Genomic DNA, 13536 nt, shown 5'->3' with positions numbered 1-13536 from the left:
TTGGGCTCGGAGACAGGAGGTAAAGCTATTGGACTATGATCCAGCTAGCGAGGCGATGCCCCTTTTGGGGCTGGAATAGCAGAGAGGCATGATGGAGGCTCCAGGTAGAGGGAGGGACCAAGAGAGCAGCCCTGGGGAAGTGGTGGATGCAGGGCCACCATTTCAGATTTTGGTATGGTGGGGGCAGGCACCTCCCAGCAGGCAGGGAACCTGCCTTAGCCCCGCTGCGCTGCCTACCGGACTTTTAACGGCCCTGTCAGTGGTGCTGACTGGAGCCACCAGGGTCTCTTTTCAAACAGGCGTTCCAGTAAAAAAACAGACAGCTGGCAACTCTAATCCAGGGCAAGGCTTAAAAAGGGGTCTGTCCCCGCCAAAACAGCATGTATGGTCATCCTACCTAGATCCTTTAGAGTGGTGCAGCCTATTTACATGGCATAGCTGGTCCATTCTGTAAACCCAGCAGAGGAAAGGGAGAGACATAGCCCCTTCTTCTCTCCTCTCCTTTTGAGGTCTTCTGCATCTCTGAGAATGCACTAAACGAACAGTCCCTCCTGAAGAAGATGCACCTGTGCTGTGGTGTCTAATACAAATTAGCCATTTTGTATTAGCAAGGTGTGCTTTTACACGTCTTTTGGTCTGACTAAGCTCCATTACTGTCTTTTTCATTTGGCCTTTCTGACACACTTCCTGGGCACAGACTCTGTTACCCCTTCACGGAACTGGGACCTTGCAATCTAACTGCCCTAGTCCTGTGCTGACCTCCCTGGGGACTCCAGTAGTTTAAACACACTCTCTCCCAGAGCTCCAGGCTTGTGGGCACTCTGGTTTACAGTTTACCTCTTTAGGGATATATGATAATTTAAGCACATAACACACAGGCTTTGAAAAGGTTTCCAACACAATTACTCTTTACTTTACAAAGCTCAAGAGAGAGCAGTATCTTAAAAACAATAAAACACCAATATGCTATCCCTCCCTCAATTTTCTCACTACTTTTGAGAGTTCTTTGAGATTTTGTCAGAGTCCTCTAGGGTATCCAGGATCCTTTAACTTCTCCTCCTGCATAATCTTGCTATCCACTTGTAGTCTCTTTTCCCTTTCTCTAAAATGTCTGGTGAGAGTGTCCTCCTTTTTATAAAGTGAAAGTCCTTTCCATCATGTGACCCATGATCAGCCTTGTCAGGGGTTCAAAGTCCCCAACCAAGTGATCCCCTGCCTGGTTACTAACCCACCTTTCAGAACCAGTTTTCTTGATTTGGCCACCTTCTTTGTCCACAGGTGTTTCCCTTTGACTAGAAAACTATCCAGGTTTACTGACCCATTATAAGCCCTCTGCCACCACCTTTTAGAACTTCATCCCAAAATTGAAGTGTAAAAAGACAGCAGAGAAGGTAGACTAGCCAGCCATACAATCAAACAAAATTTGTAGTTTGATAAGAGAGTCCATAATCTCACACAGAATTAATAAATTTCACATAGACAGATTTCCCAGACTGTATACTTTCAATTATGAATTGATTCCCCAAGAATGGACCATAAATTATTTGTGATCCATAGATCCCTTTCTGGTGGTTTGAAAATGCAACATTTTGAGAAACAAGGTCCGGATTTTCCTCTGTGCCAAGTTGCTGTTTGCAGCAGTGACAGGGAATCATCAGTGAGCTTGTTAAGGCTCCCTAAATCTCATGGAGTATATGCAGGGTAATATAGATTATTAGTAGGAGTGCTCAAAAATTGTCTCATGAAACAGTTTTGTCAGAAAATGCCAGTTCATTGACCCCCAAATTTCTCCAAAAGTGAATCTGGCTTGAAAAACCTTTGCTGAATTCTGGTGGAAACCTGCCTGGTTCCCTGCCAGCTGAGCTGGCATGCTCCCAGGAAGCCCTGCCATGTACACTTCTCCCAGGCCAGGGGGAACATTTCTAGGGTCCGTGACTCTAGGGTAGCCAGCCGTGCAGACCACTCTGGGGCCAGAAACTCTGTCTTCCAGAATCTGTGGCTCTTAGGCAGCCCTGCCACTCCAGGGCTTCCAGTCTCCCTGCCATGTAGCCAGGAGACTGAAAGCCCTGAATGTAACTAGGGCTTGGCTCCCAGCTCCATAGCAGGGAGCCTGGAAGCCCTAAGAATCCTGGCTCAAGCCAGAACTCTCAGGGATTCCAAGCTCACTGCCATGGACCTGGGAGCCTGAAAATCCTGGGATGAGCTCCCAAGTCCCAGGTTGTGTGAGTCTGGGGCAGTTCTGCTCTGAATACTGCCTTAGATTGGGGATCTGGGGCTTCTAAACTCTTGGTCCAGCTGGCTATTCAGGCTGCCAGCTGGCTTCTGGGCAGTCCTCATGACAGGGCTGCCCCAGAGCCACAGGCCCTGGCAGCTGCTGAGTGAAACTGGCATTCTTGCCAGTTTAACTGACAAGAATGTCAGTTTCACTCACCAGCTGGTGGGTCTGTGGGAGGAAATGTCTTTACAGAAACACCATGTGTTTTTGTTTCGGAAACAATTTTTTTTTATTATTTTGGATTTCTGGTTTGCAGGAAATTTCAAAATATCAAGATTTCTCACAAACTGGAAAGCCCACATTTCAGCCAGCTCCAGCTAGTAGTAACTTATACAAGCTGAGGATAGCTGTAGCACAGTATGGAGATCTGTCTGTTTTCTGGCCCCCTTATGCTGCTCTGAACACAAAGGTTATCTGGACCTAGGTAGTTGGGAGGGTAGGTTGGTCTATGAGAGGTTCTTGTATTTGGCAAGTCTATAGGATGAAAAAATTGAAAATTACTGAAATATATTTGTATATTTCATGCGTTTTCTTACTGTTACATTTGATATATCTGGATGATTTCCCCTCACCTATCTAAAAACTGCGGGGATGGGGGAAAGATCATCAGTTGGTGTAAATCAGTGTAACTCCACTGACATCAATGTTGAGGATCTGTGTGTAGGGTTTTTCTTAGAAACTGCATGAAAATCTTTCTGTACGCTTCTTCAGGGAAGAGATCAGGCCTTTTAGAATATTGTGAAAGAACTGAAATTTGCTTTAAGACAGACTGAGACAGTATTTGTCAAGATTTAAACTTGACGCATGGAGGAGCAGGTTGAGCTGTTTTGTGGTTTTGTTTTATGACGTGTGTCAGTTGCATACCTGTCATCCAAAACAAACCACTCCCTAGTCTGGCCCTTTCACAACTGCTAAAAGAATGATTACTAATTGATATTTAGAGTGTCATCTCAAGGTTTAATAGTCTCAAGGATAACTTCCTGAGGCAATATAACAAGGAAACGTAACAAAAGTAGTGGTTGACTCATTGTTCAGCATACATGAACTGTGTGACTAATACAATTTATTCAGCTTTAAAGTGTAGATTTCTTACCTATCACATTTAATAATAATAATTAATAATAATTCTGTGTATTTAGCTCCTACCACTGTAAGTGTCCATGTTTCCAGACAAAAGCAATTAATAAAAACATAATAATTAGCATTCTTTCAAAAACAAACATAAAAAGAAAGTAAGGGTGAGGTGTGCTTCCTTTTTTTAGGTTAAAAAAAAGGTACAGGCCTTTCATGTTTGCACAGCACCCAGCAGAAAGGGGACCTAATCCCAGTTAGGGTCTTTGGGATATCATAATTTAAATATTTTTAAATAATAATAAAAATCAAGAATGCTAAAGGCAACATAGAACATAGGAACTTTTATGATAACCGTAAATAACACACAACCTACTCAAAGTTAAGGATCTGTTGGAGTTATTTTGCTCAAAATAAACTGTAGCCACGCACTTCTGCAATTTTATAGTCCCCAGACCAAATTATTATTTTTTATTTCACTAGTATCAGAGGTGTGCATGGAACTTTACAGCGCATATAGGAAGATGCAGTACCTGCCCTGAAGATCAGAGGCTATGGACCTGATCTGGCAAACCATTGCTCATATGAATGTTTTATCTGGGGATAGTCTGAGGGGAAAGGCGGTGGCTGGGGCAGGGGCGGGGGCGGGGGCGGGGGTGGGAGGGAGGAAAGGGTTTATGGGACAGAGTGTGTGTGGAATGGCCATTCTCCACAAAATCTAAGAGGGTTGAAAGGTCAAATAGATAATGTGGAAAAGAATGACATGGGAGAAAAGCAGAAGAAGAAATATAACACAGGAGAGAAAAGAAGAAAGGTAGATGGGGAAAAACTCCAGTCAGGCAGGAGGCACTGCCTTAGTCCTGATCCTGCAACTTTTTCAATATGGGGCATCCCCAGCTGGAGCCCTCACCCCCATGCTCCAGCCCAGAGCCCCCTCCTGACTCTATTCACTTCAGTGGAGCTCAGGTTTGGTACATGGGTCCACCATGTGGAACAAATTGCAGGATTGGGGCCTCAGGAGAGCTGATAGACATCACTTGACCTAAAACAGGGAATTTTTAAAAGCTAAATAAATGTGTAAACCAGAAGAAGGGTACTAAAGGTCAGCTGTTGGTTCCAATATATTTTAATAGGTTGGTACAGAGCTCCTGCACTTATGAAATTGCCCTACCAGTAAATCTCTGTCTTTACATGCCATTTCACAGTTCCAGGTTTCAGAGGGGTAGCCATGTTAGTCTGGATCTGTAAAAGCAGCAAAGAGTCCTGTGGCACCTTATAGACTAACAGACATATAGGAGCATGAGCTTTCGTGGGTAAATACCCACTTCGTCGGATGCATGTAGTGGAAATTTCCAGGGGCAAGTATATATATGCAAGCAAGAAGCAGGCTAGAGATAACGAGGTTAGTTCAATCAGGGAGGATTTGATATTAGGAAAAACCTGTAGGAGAACACTTCAATCTCCCTGGACACACAATAGCAGATTTAAAGGTAGCCATCCTGCAGCAAAAAAACTTCAGGACCAGACTTCAAAGAGAAACTGCTGAGCTTCAGTTCATCTGCAAATTTGACACCATCAGCTCAGGATTAAACAAAGACCGTGAATGGCTAGCCAACTACAAAAGCAGTTTCTCCTCCCTTGGTTTTCACACCTCAACTGCTAGAAGAGGGCCTCATCTTCCCTGATTAAACTAACCTCGTTATCTCTAGCCTGCTTCTTGCTTGCATATATATACCTGCCCCTGGAAATTTCCACTACATGCATCCGACGAAGTGGGTATTCACCCACGAAAGCTCATGCTCCAATACGTCTGTTAGTCTATAAGGTGCCACAGGACTCTTCACAGTTCCAGTTTCTCACCATTACAGGTCAGTCTGTCTTCCGGCTGATGCATCTCAGCCCTTACCTCCTTCCCCAGTCTGTTCCTCCCCATGCTTGTCTTGCCTCATTTTGACTGACGAGACTTCACGTTTTCTGAGGAGCAATTCACCAGATCACCACCTACTATTTGACCCTCTCAATCTGTAACCCAGGCTTGCTGACCGAGCCTTTTATTTTTAACTCCTTCCCTGGTTAAATGGAGGAAGATAGCAAGCACTAAAAGTTCAGACCGGAAGTCACAGGATTCCCCTTTTCCTTTCTAGGACAGAAAACTCTTCTTTTTGGTGTATCAGAAGAGTAAGAATCCAAGCTTGATACAATTCCCAGGTTGACAGGCTATGCAAATGTCCGAGTTCTGAGCCTTCTGTGAATTCTGCAGAAGTGCACAGGTTATCTAGCCCTAGCTCACCCATTAATGCAAATACATTCCAGCATCAAGAACAAGTAATTGGGAGGCTGCTGCTACCCCTGCTGCTGCTCCTGTGGGATAAGGAAGCCCCATAGCCCCTCTGGGAGGAAAATGGGGCCCTTGTACTCCAGCTGGGGACAAGACTCAGGTGAGGCCCTATGTCCTGGAATCTGTAGGGCCCAGATTGCCTTAGTCCTGCTCTACCTTCAAAAGGTCTCTGCTGGCATCACTTGGTTTCATTTAGAGTATAATATCCCAGGAACGAGTAGACCAGTGGTTCTCAACCCACGGGCCACTTGCGGACCAAACAGCATAGAGCAGCATGCCATGTGACATCCTCAGGGCCATACAGGTACTATATATATTGTGTGAATGCAGTCCACATAACTCATAGAGAGCTGCATATACAACCCACAATGGTGAAAAGGTTGAGAACCACTGCAGTAGACTAATATATCTGTTTTTCTGTTTCCAACTGGAATTGCCACCAAAAATACACAGATACCTTTTTATCCTGTTGTTGTCTTCCAAGGATACTCAAACACTATTGTTTCAAAACAATTTTATTAAAACAAGTATATTTCCTGAAAATCTTCCTGTGATGGACCTCCCAGTTAGAAATTTCCAATTAGGTCATTATAGTTCCAGCTGGTAACAAGATTTTGAAACAGAACAACAGATCTGTTGGTTCTTAGAGCTATTGGTCCCCTGTAGAAACCAACAGGAATCAGTTTGTAGGATTCTGCTGGAGTTTACTGGAATTTCCAGTAAGTTTGTACTGGAATTTGGCAAGTGGCTAAGCTATACACTCACGTGGAGGTTTTAACTCTTAGGAAAACAAGAAGCCAAAACTGAATAGTACTCACTAACAATTAAAAATCTAAAAATTAGAACGACACATTTTATAGGGATATATTTAATGTTGTTTTCATCCTGACATTGAGGATAATATTTAACAGTTGGTCTCTTCAGGGGAAATCCTGATGGGTGGCAATTTTAATTTCCCTTGATCCCCCTATTTGTACTACACAATGTTTTAGACAGGAAACAGGAGTGTGTGACTGTTCCAACCATCCTCTTTTTGTCCAAGAGAGCCCTGTTTTCCAGACTGCTAAATTAATTTTTTCCACTTTGAAAATCTGTCACTACTCAAATTACACCAAATCAGCCACAGCAGCATTCTTCTCACAATAATGCGTTTAAAGCTATGTTACAACTTGGAAGGGGACTGAGCTCTAAGACACATCCTAAAATCTGGAAAAGTTGTTTTCTGTATGCTGCAAGAAACAAAGTTCTTAGTAACCCCAGAGCTATTGGGTTGAAGGATGGGCTCCATTCTGAGACGCCTTACCCAAGATCTTTTTAGCTCAGAATTGTCACAACTAGAGCTGGAAAGATTATTGATTGGTGGGGTGGGGTGGTATATTTTAAATAAAAATGCTCTTTTTCAAAGTTCAAAACTTTAGTGAGATGGAAGCAGATTTTTTTAAAATCTACATGTAAAATATTCTGTTGTTAGAACTTCAAAAACACTTCATACAATTTTCCTGATAAAATTTTACATTTTGAGCAGGATTAGTTGGTTGAGATTGGTCACAAGTCACATAATATTGGTTTTCTTTCCTGTATGTACCTGCTCCGTGCAATCACGAGAGTTAGCAGAAGCCATTTTGATTCTTTTGAAGAGGGATTGGCACTGGTGGTAGGAGTATGTGCCTCGGTATGTGATGAAGAATTGCCTAATTTTCCATAGACAATTTTAAGAGGCCAGTGATCCTACTGACAGTCCCCATACTGGTTAAGAGCGTGATCCACCAAAGATGCCAGTGGATGTACAAGTTGCTTCCTGTAAAAAGTCAGAAGAGAAGGCAGCACTAGGTAGATATGAAGAGAAACTGTATGGAGACAGAGGACCATTTAGCCTTGTGGGTTCCTTGATAATTTCAAATAGTTGATATGAGCATCTGGGGTTGCCTCCCATCCTGGTTTTACCCAGACAGTCCGGTTTTGGGCTTCTGTGTCCAGCTGCTATTTAAGGTTGCTAGGTGCCCAGTTTTCAACCAGAAAATCCAGTTGAAAAGGGGACCTTGCAGTGTCCAGTCAGCTGTACTGTCTAGATGCCAAAAGCCCAGTTACTGGGAGGTAGAGCTGATCCAGTGAGCAACAGGGAGAGGAGGAGAGAGGAGCATGCGACAGGGGCAGGCCCTTGGGGAAAGGAGAAGGAGTAGGGGCAGGGCCTTAGGGGAAGAGGCGGAGAAGGCGCATGGCTTGGTGGAAGAGGCAGCAAAGGGGGCGGGGCCTCATGGGGACAGGTGGAGCAGGGGTGGGGTCTTGGGGGGGAAGAGGCAGAGCAGAGGGAGGGGCCTCAGGGTCTGGTTGCCAGCAATTAGAAAGGTGGCAGCAACCCTATAAGCATCCCTAATTTGAAATTCTGAGGTACCCCTGTACTGGATTAATAGATCATTTGGATATGCTGTGGATGCTCTACTGTGAGCTTTTCCAGATGTTTTTGGCTACAGTGAAGTATGGTTTTCCCAATAGTCTATTCTATTAATATGGGTATTTGCACAACTCTGATTTTTGGTGAATTGATAAATACTTTATATCACAAAAGGACTTTCATAACAGGTGTTAGAATACATCCTACTAGTCATAGTGATTTAGCTCCAAATCCTGACCCCAGGTTATAACCCAGACTGTTTGGCACGTAGGAAGCCACCATAGATCTGGACTGCACACATGAGAGATGTTTACCCACTGCGCAGACTACACAAATAATGCACCCGCTTCCATGCAGCAGAACTGCTCTGTGCAGCTGAGGAGTGGGGACAGAATTTGCCCCATAATAAAGAAACAGAGGGCTTATTGAGGTCAGATTGTAAACACTGCCCCAAGGAAGCACAGAGATATAGATGTAACAAATGTCTTGTGACTGTTTTCTCCAGGCAATAACTGCAAAGAGCCCTATTTCTCAGTGTAGTACTCCTGAAGCTATATCCTTATGTTTACTAGAATTAATTGAAGAGGAATCCTCAGAGGGCTGGATCTGCTGACTTTTAGAGTTGCTTTGCACCACCAAAGTAAAAATATGAAATGTTGGTAGAGAAATGCCTTTTTTCAATTAAGCTAATTGTGCAGTTCAAGTAGGTCCTCATTTAATACATGCTTTGTCCCATGTTCATCTGTGTCATTATGGCCTTTATCTGTAATACAGTTGCCAGAGCAGTTCTGCAAGCACTGCACATGGGAAATGTTTCAATGTTCTGCTCCTGCTGTTACCCTTGAAACTAGTACAATTTTTTCTCAAAGAGATGGGGATATTTTAACACCTTCAGCTGGTGCCTCTGGTACAATTTAATGTAATGTGTCAGGGGAATCCTTATGATCATCACACACTGAAAGAAATCTAGTCCTGGTCCTTAAGATATAATGGCTGTCACTAAACAGCACCATCATTTGTTCTTTATTAGACTGGAATGTTGGAGAAAATCCTGGAATGGAGAAAAGGAGGGTTCAAAGTGGAACCATCACAGGGTTTGTCAGAAATTTGCTGCAGCTGTGCTCCTCTTCACAGATGCATGTTCCAAATCTAACCACCAGCCTTTTGTGTTGCTCAAGATCAAGGGGATTTTCTCAGCAGCTTCCAAAGTGGCCTATATCTCTAAATTTGACAACAATATGACCTGTGAACATACTTTAAAGAGAATCTTCAGCTTCACAGCTTTAATGAATGGCTGTAGTTAAGTGTTCTCACGAAAAAATAAATATTAAATTCATGATTATATTTGTTTCAGCTGTGAGAAGGATGACTAAGAAGACAGGGTTGTTTTTCCCCAACATTGAATCAATTTTAATATAGTTTACAGTAGATGATGGTGTTGAGTAAAAATTCAAAGTTATTTGATATCTTGGAGCATTTTGGTTAAAAGTTATAAGTACTTACATTGTAATCTAAGGAAAGAAATCTGTAACTCGAACCTAAGATGATTAGTATTAGAGGGGTAGCTGTGTTAGTCTGGATCTGTAAAAGCAGCAAAGAGTCCTGTGGCACCTTATACCAACGAAGTGGGTATTCACCCAGGAAAGCTCATGCTCCAATACGTCTGTTAGTCTATAAGGTGCCACAGGACTCTTTGCTGCTTCTAAGATGATTAGTTTATAATGCCAACTACAGAAACTGAAAATCTTGGCCTAGATAATCTGCTGCACCAACTGCAATAGAACATCAGAGTTATGAACACCTCAGGAATGGTGTTTGTTCGTAACTCTGAACAAAACGCTATGGTGGTTCTTTCAAAAGTTTACAACTGAACATTGACTTAATACAGCTTTGAAACTTTACTATGCAGAAGAAAAAAACGTTGCTGTCCCTTTATTTTCTTATTAGTTTATATTTATCACAGTACTGTACTATATTTTGCCTTTTTTTTCTACTGTATTTTGCCTGATTACGTACTTCCAGTTCCAAATGAGTTGTGTGTTTGACTGATCAGTTCATAACTCTGAGGTTCTACTGTGTATTTGTTATAGAGCAAAGGTGATTTTCAGGGAGTGGGTTAGGGCTCCCTGATTCTCTGAGTGGATCTCACCTGGCCCTGGCCTCAGCATAGCTCAGAGCAGCCTCAGTACCTCTCTTGCTAATCCCAGCTGGCTAAGGGACTGTACACCCGCTGAGCATAACTGGAGGGCACTACCCTCCAGCCATGCCCTGTTCTGTTGTGACACATCCAAAACACACTCCTACATTGCAATGGCTAACTACATTGGTTTTGTGTCAGGTGCGAGCTCCTTCATACCGAATGGCATTCTTTGCTGGCCAGATCCAACGGCTTTCTAGCCCCTTTGCATTGCTCAGATGGTACAAAGTAGCCAGAATGTAACCAAGAATCTGTCCCCTTATCTTTGGCTTCAGCTGTGTTTGTCAAAATTGTCTAAAAGAGAAAACTGAAAAGATTAATGTAATAAATACTCGAGCCATAGAAGAAAAATCTTGTATTGTTTTTCATGATCTAGAAATGAGATAAAGTGACCACATATATGAAAAGCACGACCATCCATTAAACAAATTAGACATTATCTCTGTTGACAAAATTATTATCGTACAATAAATTTTCCCATTTAAATTTTTAAACAGCAAGCTTCTGAATGAAATGAGTAAATGAGGACATAAAGCTATCTGGAGTTGTATTAGGAGCTTTCTCACAGTTAATTCTTTTGTAAACACGAATATCTAAAAGACATCGTTTTTAAAAAAATGGCTGTGCAATGCCAAATGATTGTGGCTAATCTTTGTTCTTTTTGTAAGCATTTGGTTTGTTTTCTCTACACATGTAGTTGGAAGTTAGAAGGAGGGGGTGATGGGAACGGTTTATGTTAGTCTGTTGACGTAAAAAAGAAAATTTGCTGCTGCTTCCCTTTATTTATTTATTTATTTTTTAAAGAACACTTGCCCAGGAGCATGCAAATTTTCAAGTTAATTGGTGCTAAGTAATCTTTAAAACCCCATAGTAGGGGATAATAATTTACAGGAAGAAATTATAAAATGTTCAAGCCTGTTTCTTTATATTTTGAGAAACCAATTTAAAAAAAAACCATACTATAAAACAGTTAAACAGAGACTCACCTGCATAGCCTGGACAACCCAACTCCAGTTTGTAGAAGTCAAATAATCTCAATCCCTTTTTGCTAGTTCTTGTGACATAAAACGGTGGCTGCAGAGCTGGTTGGAAATTGGTGCCTGGGTAATAGCCTCAGTTAAGGGCATTCCTTGAGTGGCACAGTGCTGCTGCACTTCCCTCACAGACACTCCTGTGTAAGTTGTTCTGGGAGCGTTCCAGGGAAGAGGGGACATGGTCAGAACACCAAAGCATCTGGCTGTTTTTGTCTGTAAAAATGGCTCTTAGGGACTGTTTTAGCTGAGCATAAATGCAGTTCTCTGCCTACAATAAATTACCCTGGAAACCAAACACCAGGTACTGTACCTCCAGAATCAGTGTGTGAAAGGTGGTTCCCCCTTCCAGCTGTGACACAGTTATTTTACTCTCCCTTCTGTGTATTACTTACCTAGAAAAAAAAATTCCTTCCAGATTTGAACTTTCCTATTTGCCAGCCATTGATATCCTCCCCCTCCCCAACCCCTACACACCCTTTACTGAATGAAGATGAAACTGATCTGGCTGTGTTCAACTCATGAAGTATTTTCTCATTACAAAAGAACTTTGTTTGTGTACCCAGACCATTTGACTGATTTTTAGATCAGCTCTGGGGAACGTGTTTGGTAATTAACTACCACTCTAGAGCCAAAGCAGGGAACAGAGACCTTTTTGTGGGCCTGCCAAAAATTAGTGGCTAATGTTTTGCTTATTTTTATTTTTAATTTCTTGGTGATGGAATGGTAGATTTTAAAAAATTACAACCTATAGGATATGTCTTGTCAGATTTTGTAACAGTTTAAAGATGGGTCAAATTTAGGGCCTCAAAACCTTTACAGTGTATTTCTGAAAAACTGTCTTCCGGTTGCATTGCACTTGAGAATTCTAGGAACAAAAGTGGGGTGCTCGTTTTACATATTAGCATGTGAATGCCAACATTATTTTTGTCTCGTTGAAGTTCCATAGTGAAGTCAATGAGTTTAAGTCCAGAAGGGACCACCAGATCATCAAGTCTGATCTGTAAATCACAGGCCACCAGCACCACCCAGTACGACACACTAAACCCAACAACCAAAATTAAACCAAAGTATTACAGACTACAGACTACAGGAGACTAAACTAATTATGTGCCAGGGGCACAGAATAGGAGGGACCAAAGTGCACCAGTGCTCATGGCTCCCATAATGGAAGGGAAATGATTAAGTGAGATATACCCAGATAAGCCTGGCAAGTGACCCACACTCATACACTGAAGAGGAAGGTGAAAATTCTCTAAGGTCACTGCCAATCTGAGCTGGGGGAAAATTCCTTCCCAACCCCACATATGGCCATCAGTTAGACCCTGGGCATGTGAGCAGGAACCAGCCAGCCAAGCATATGAGAGGGAGAGAGAGAGGGAATCCATGGTGCCACCTCAGCGCATCGGCCTTCCCTGTCCAATATCCCATCTCCAGCCATGGTCATGTTGGTGCCCAAGGGGCCAATCCAACTTCCATTTAAGTCACTGGAGATTGGATTGGGCTTCAAGATCTGAAAGAGCTCAATCTTGTAAATCATGTTAGTAGTCCTTACTCATACAAGTAGTTCCATTAGAGTTATGCCTAGTCTGCCTCTTCTATACACTCTCTACACATGGAGCCCCAGAACCATGGAAGATTCTCATAAAGTCCAATATACAGAGTCCATTGTCACAAACTATGCAATGACAGAGATGATGTCATTTAATTAGTGAATGGAGGGACTCCTGCTTGTTAAAGTCTTTTAGGAGGACAGATAGATAAAATTATACACATCTACGATAATGTTAGTAGTAATTTTTTAAAAAATAGCTGAATGGGGGCAGGAAGAGGGATATGAGTTCAAAACAAATAGATGGTGAACTAGAGCTTTTACTTTATTTACTAAAATCTGATAACCTTCAACTTAATTTTATTCTGCTCCCATAAGCCCCACTTTTGTATAATGTCCGATTTCAGAAAAATTGTTACCTTGTGAAGAAAAATGTGAATTTCCCAATTTCTGAATTTCAAGGAATGTTGAAAAACAGCCTGAAGTCTGGCTAGACATCAAAATGTTATCTTCTTCTCATATTGATTCACTTAACCTCATTTCAGTATTTGATTAATTCTCAAAGGAATCTCTGTTAAACTTATCTCTATCTGGTCAATATACTGTATAACCATATTGTGAATCAAATAGCTTTTCATTTATACTTTTTTAATATTTATCTTAAAGAAATCTATACTCTG

General features: G+C 42.0%; 1 protein-coding gene across 16 annotated transcripts in view; it reads left to right on the top strand.

Moving 5' to 3' along the window:
* PDE4D (phosphodiesterase 4D) overlaps positions 1-13536 on the top strand; it is a 1085833-nt gene that overhangs the window by 997550 nt on the left and 74747 nt on the right. The window contains exon 1 of one of the 16 annotated variants that reach the window (XM_039543159.1): positions 2182-2217. The exons of the other annotated variants lie outside the window; for them this stretch is intronic. Within the exon in view, the coding sequence (XP_039399093.1) occupies positions 2199-2217 (19 nt within the window). The 5' untranslated portion in view covers positions 2182-2198. Of the gene's footprint in view, positions 1-2181; positions 2218-13536 lie in introns of those variants that run through there. 16 annotated transcript variants of the gene reach the window in all.

This window comes from Mauremys reevesii, linkage group 6, assembly GCF_016161935.1.
Source record: "Mauremys reevesii isolate NIE-2019 linkage group 6, ASM1616193v1, whole genome shotgun sequence".
In the NCBI taxonomy this organism is placed as follows: domain Eukaryota; kingdom Metazoa; phylum Chordata; order Testudines; family Geoemydidae; genus Mauremys; species Mauremys reevesii.
This window is presented reverse-complemented; position numbering and strand designations above follow the sequence as displayed.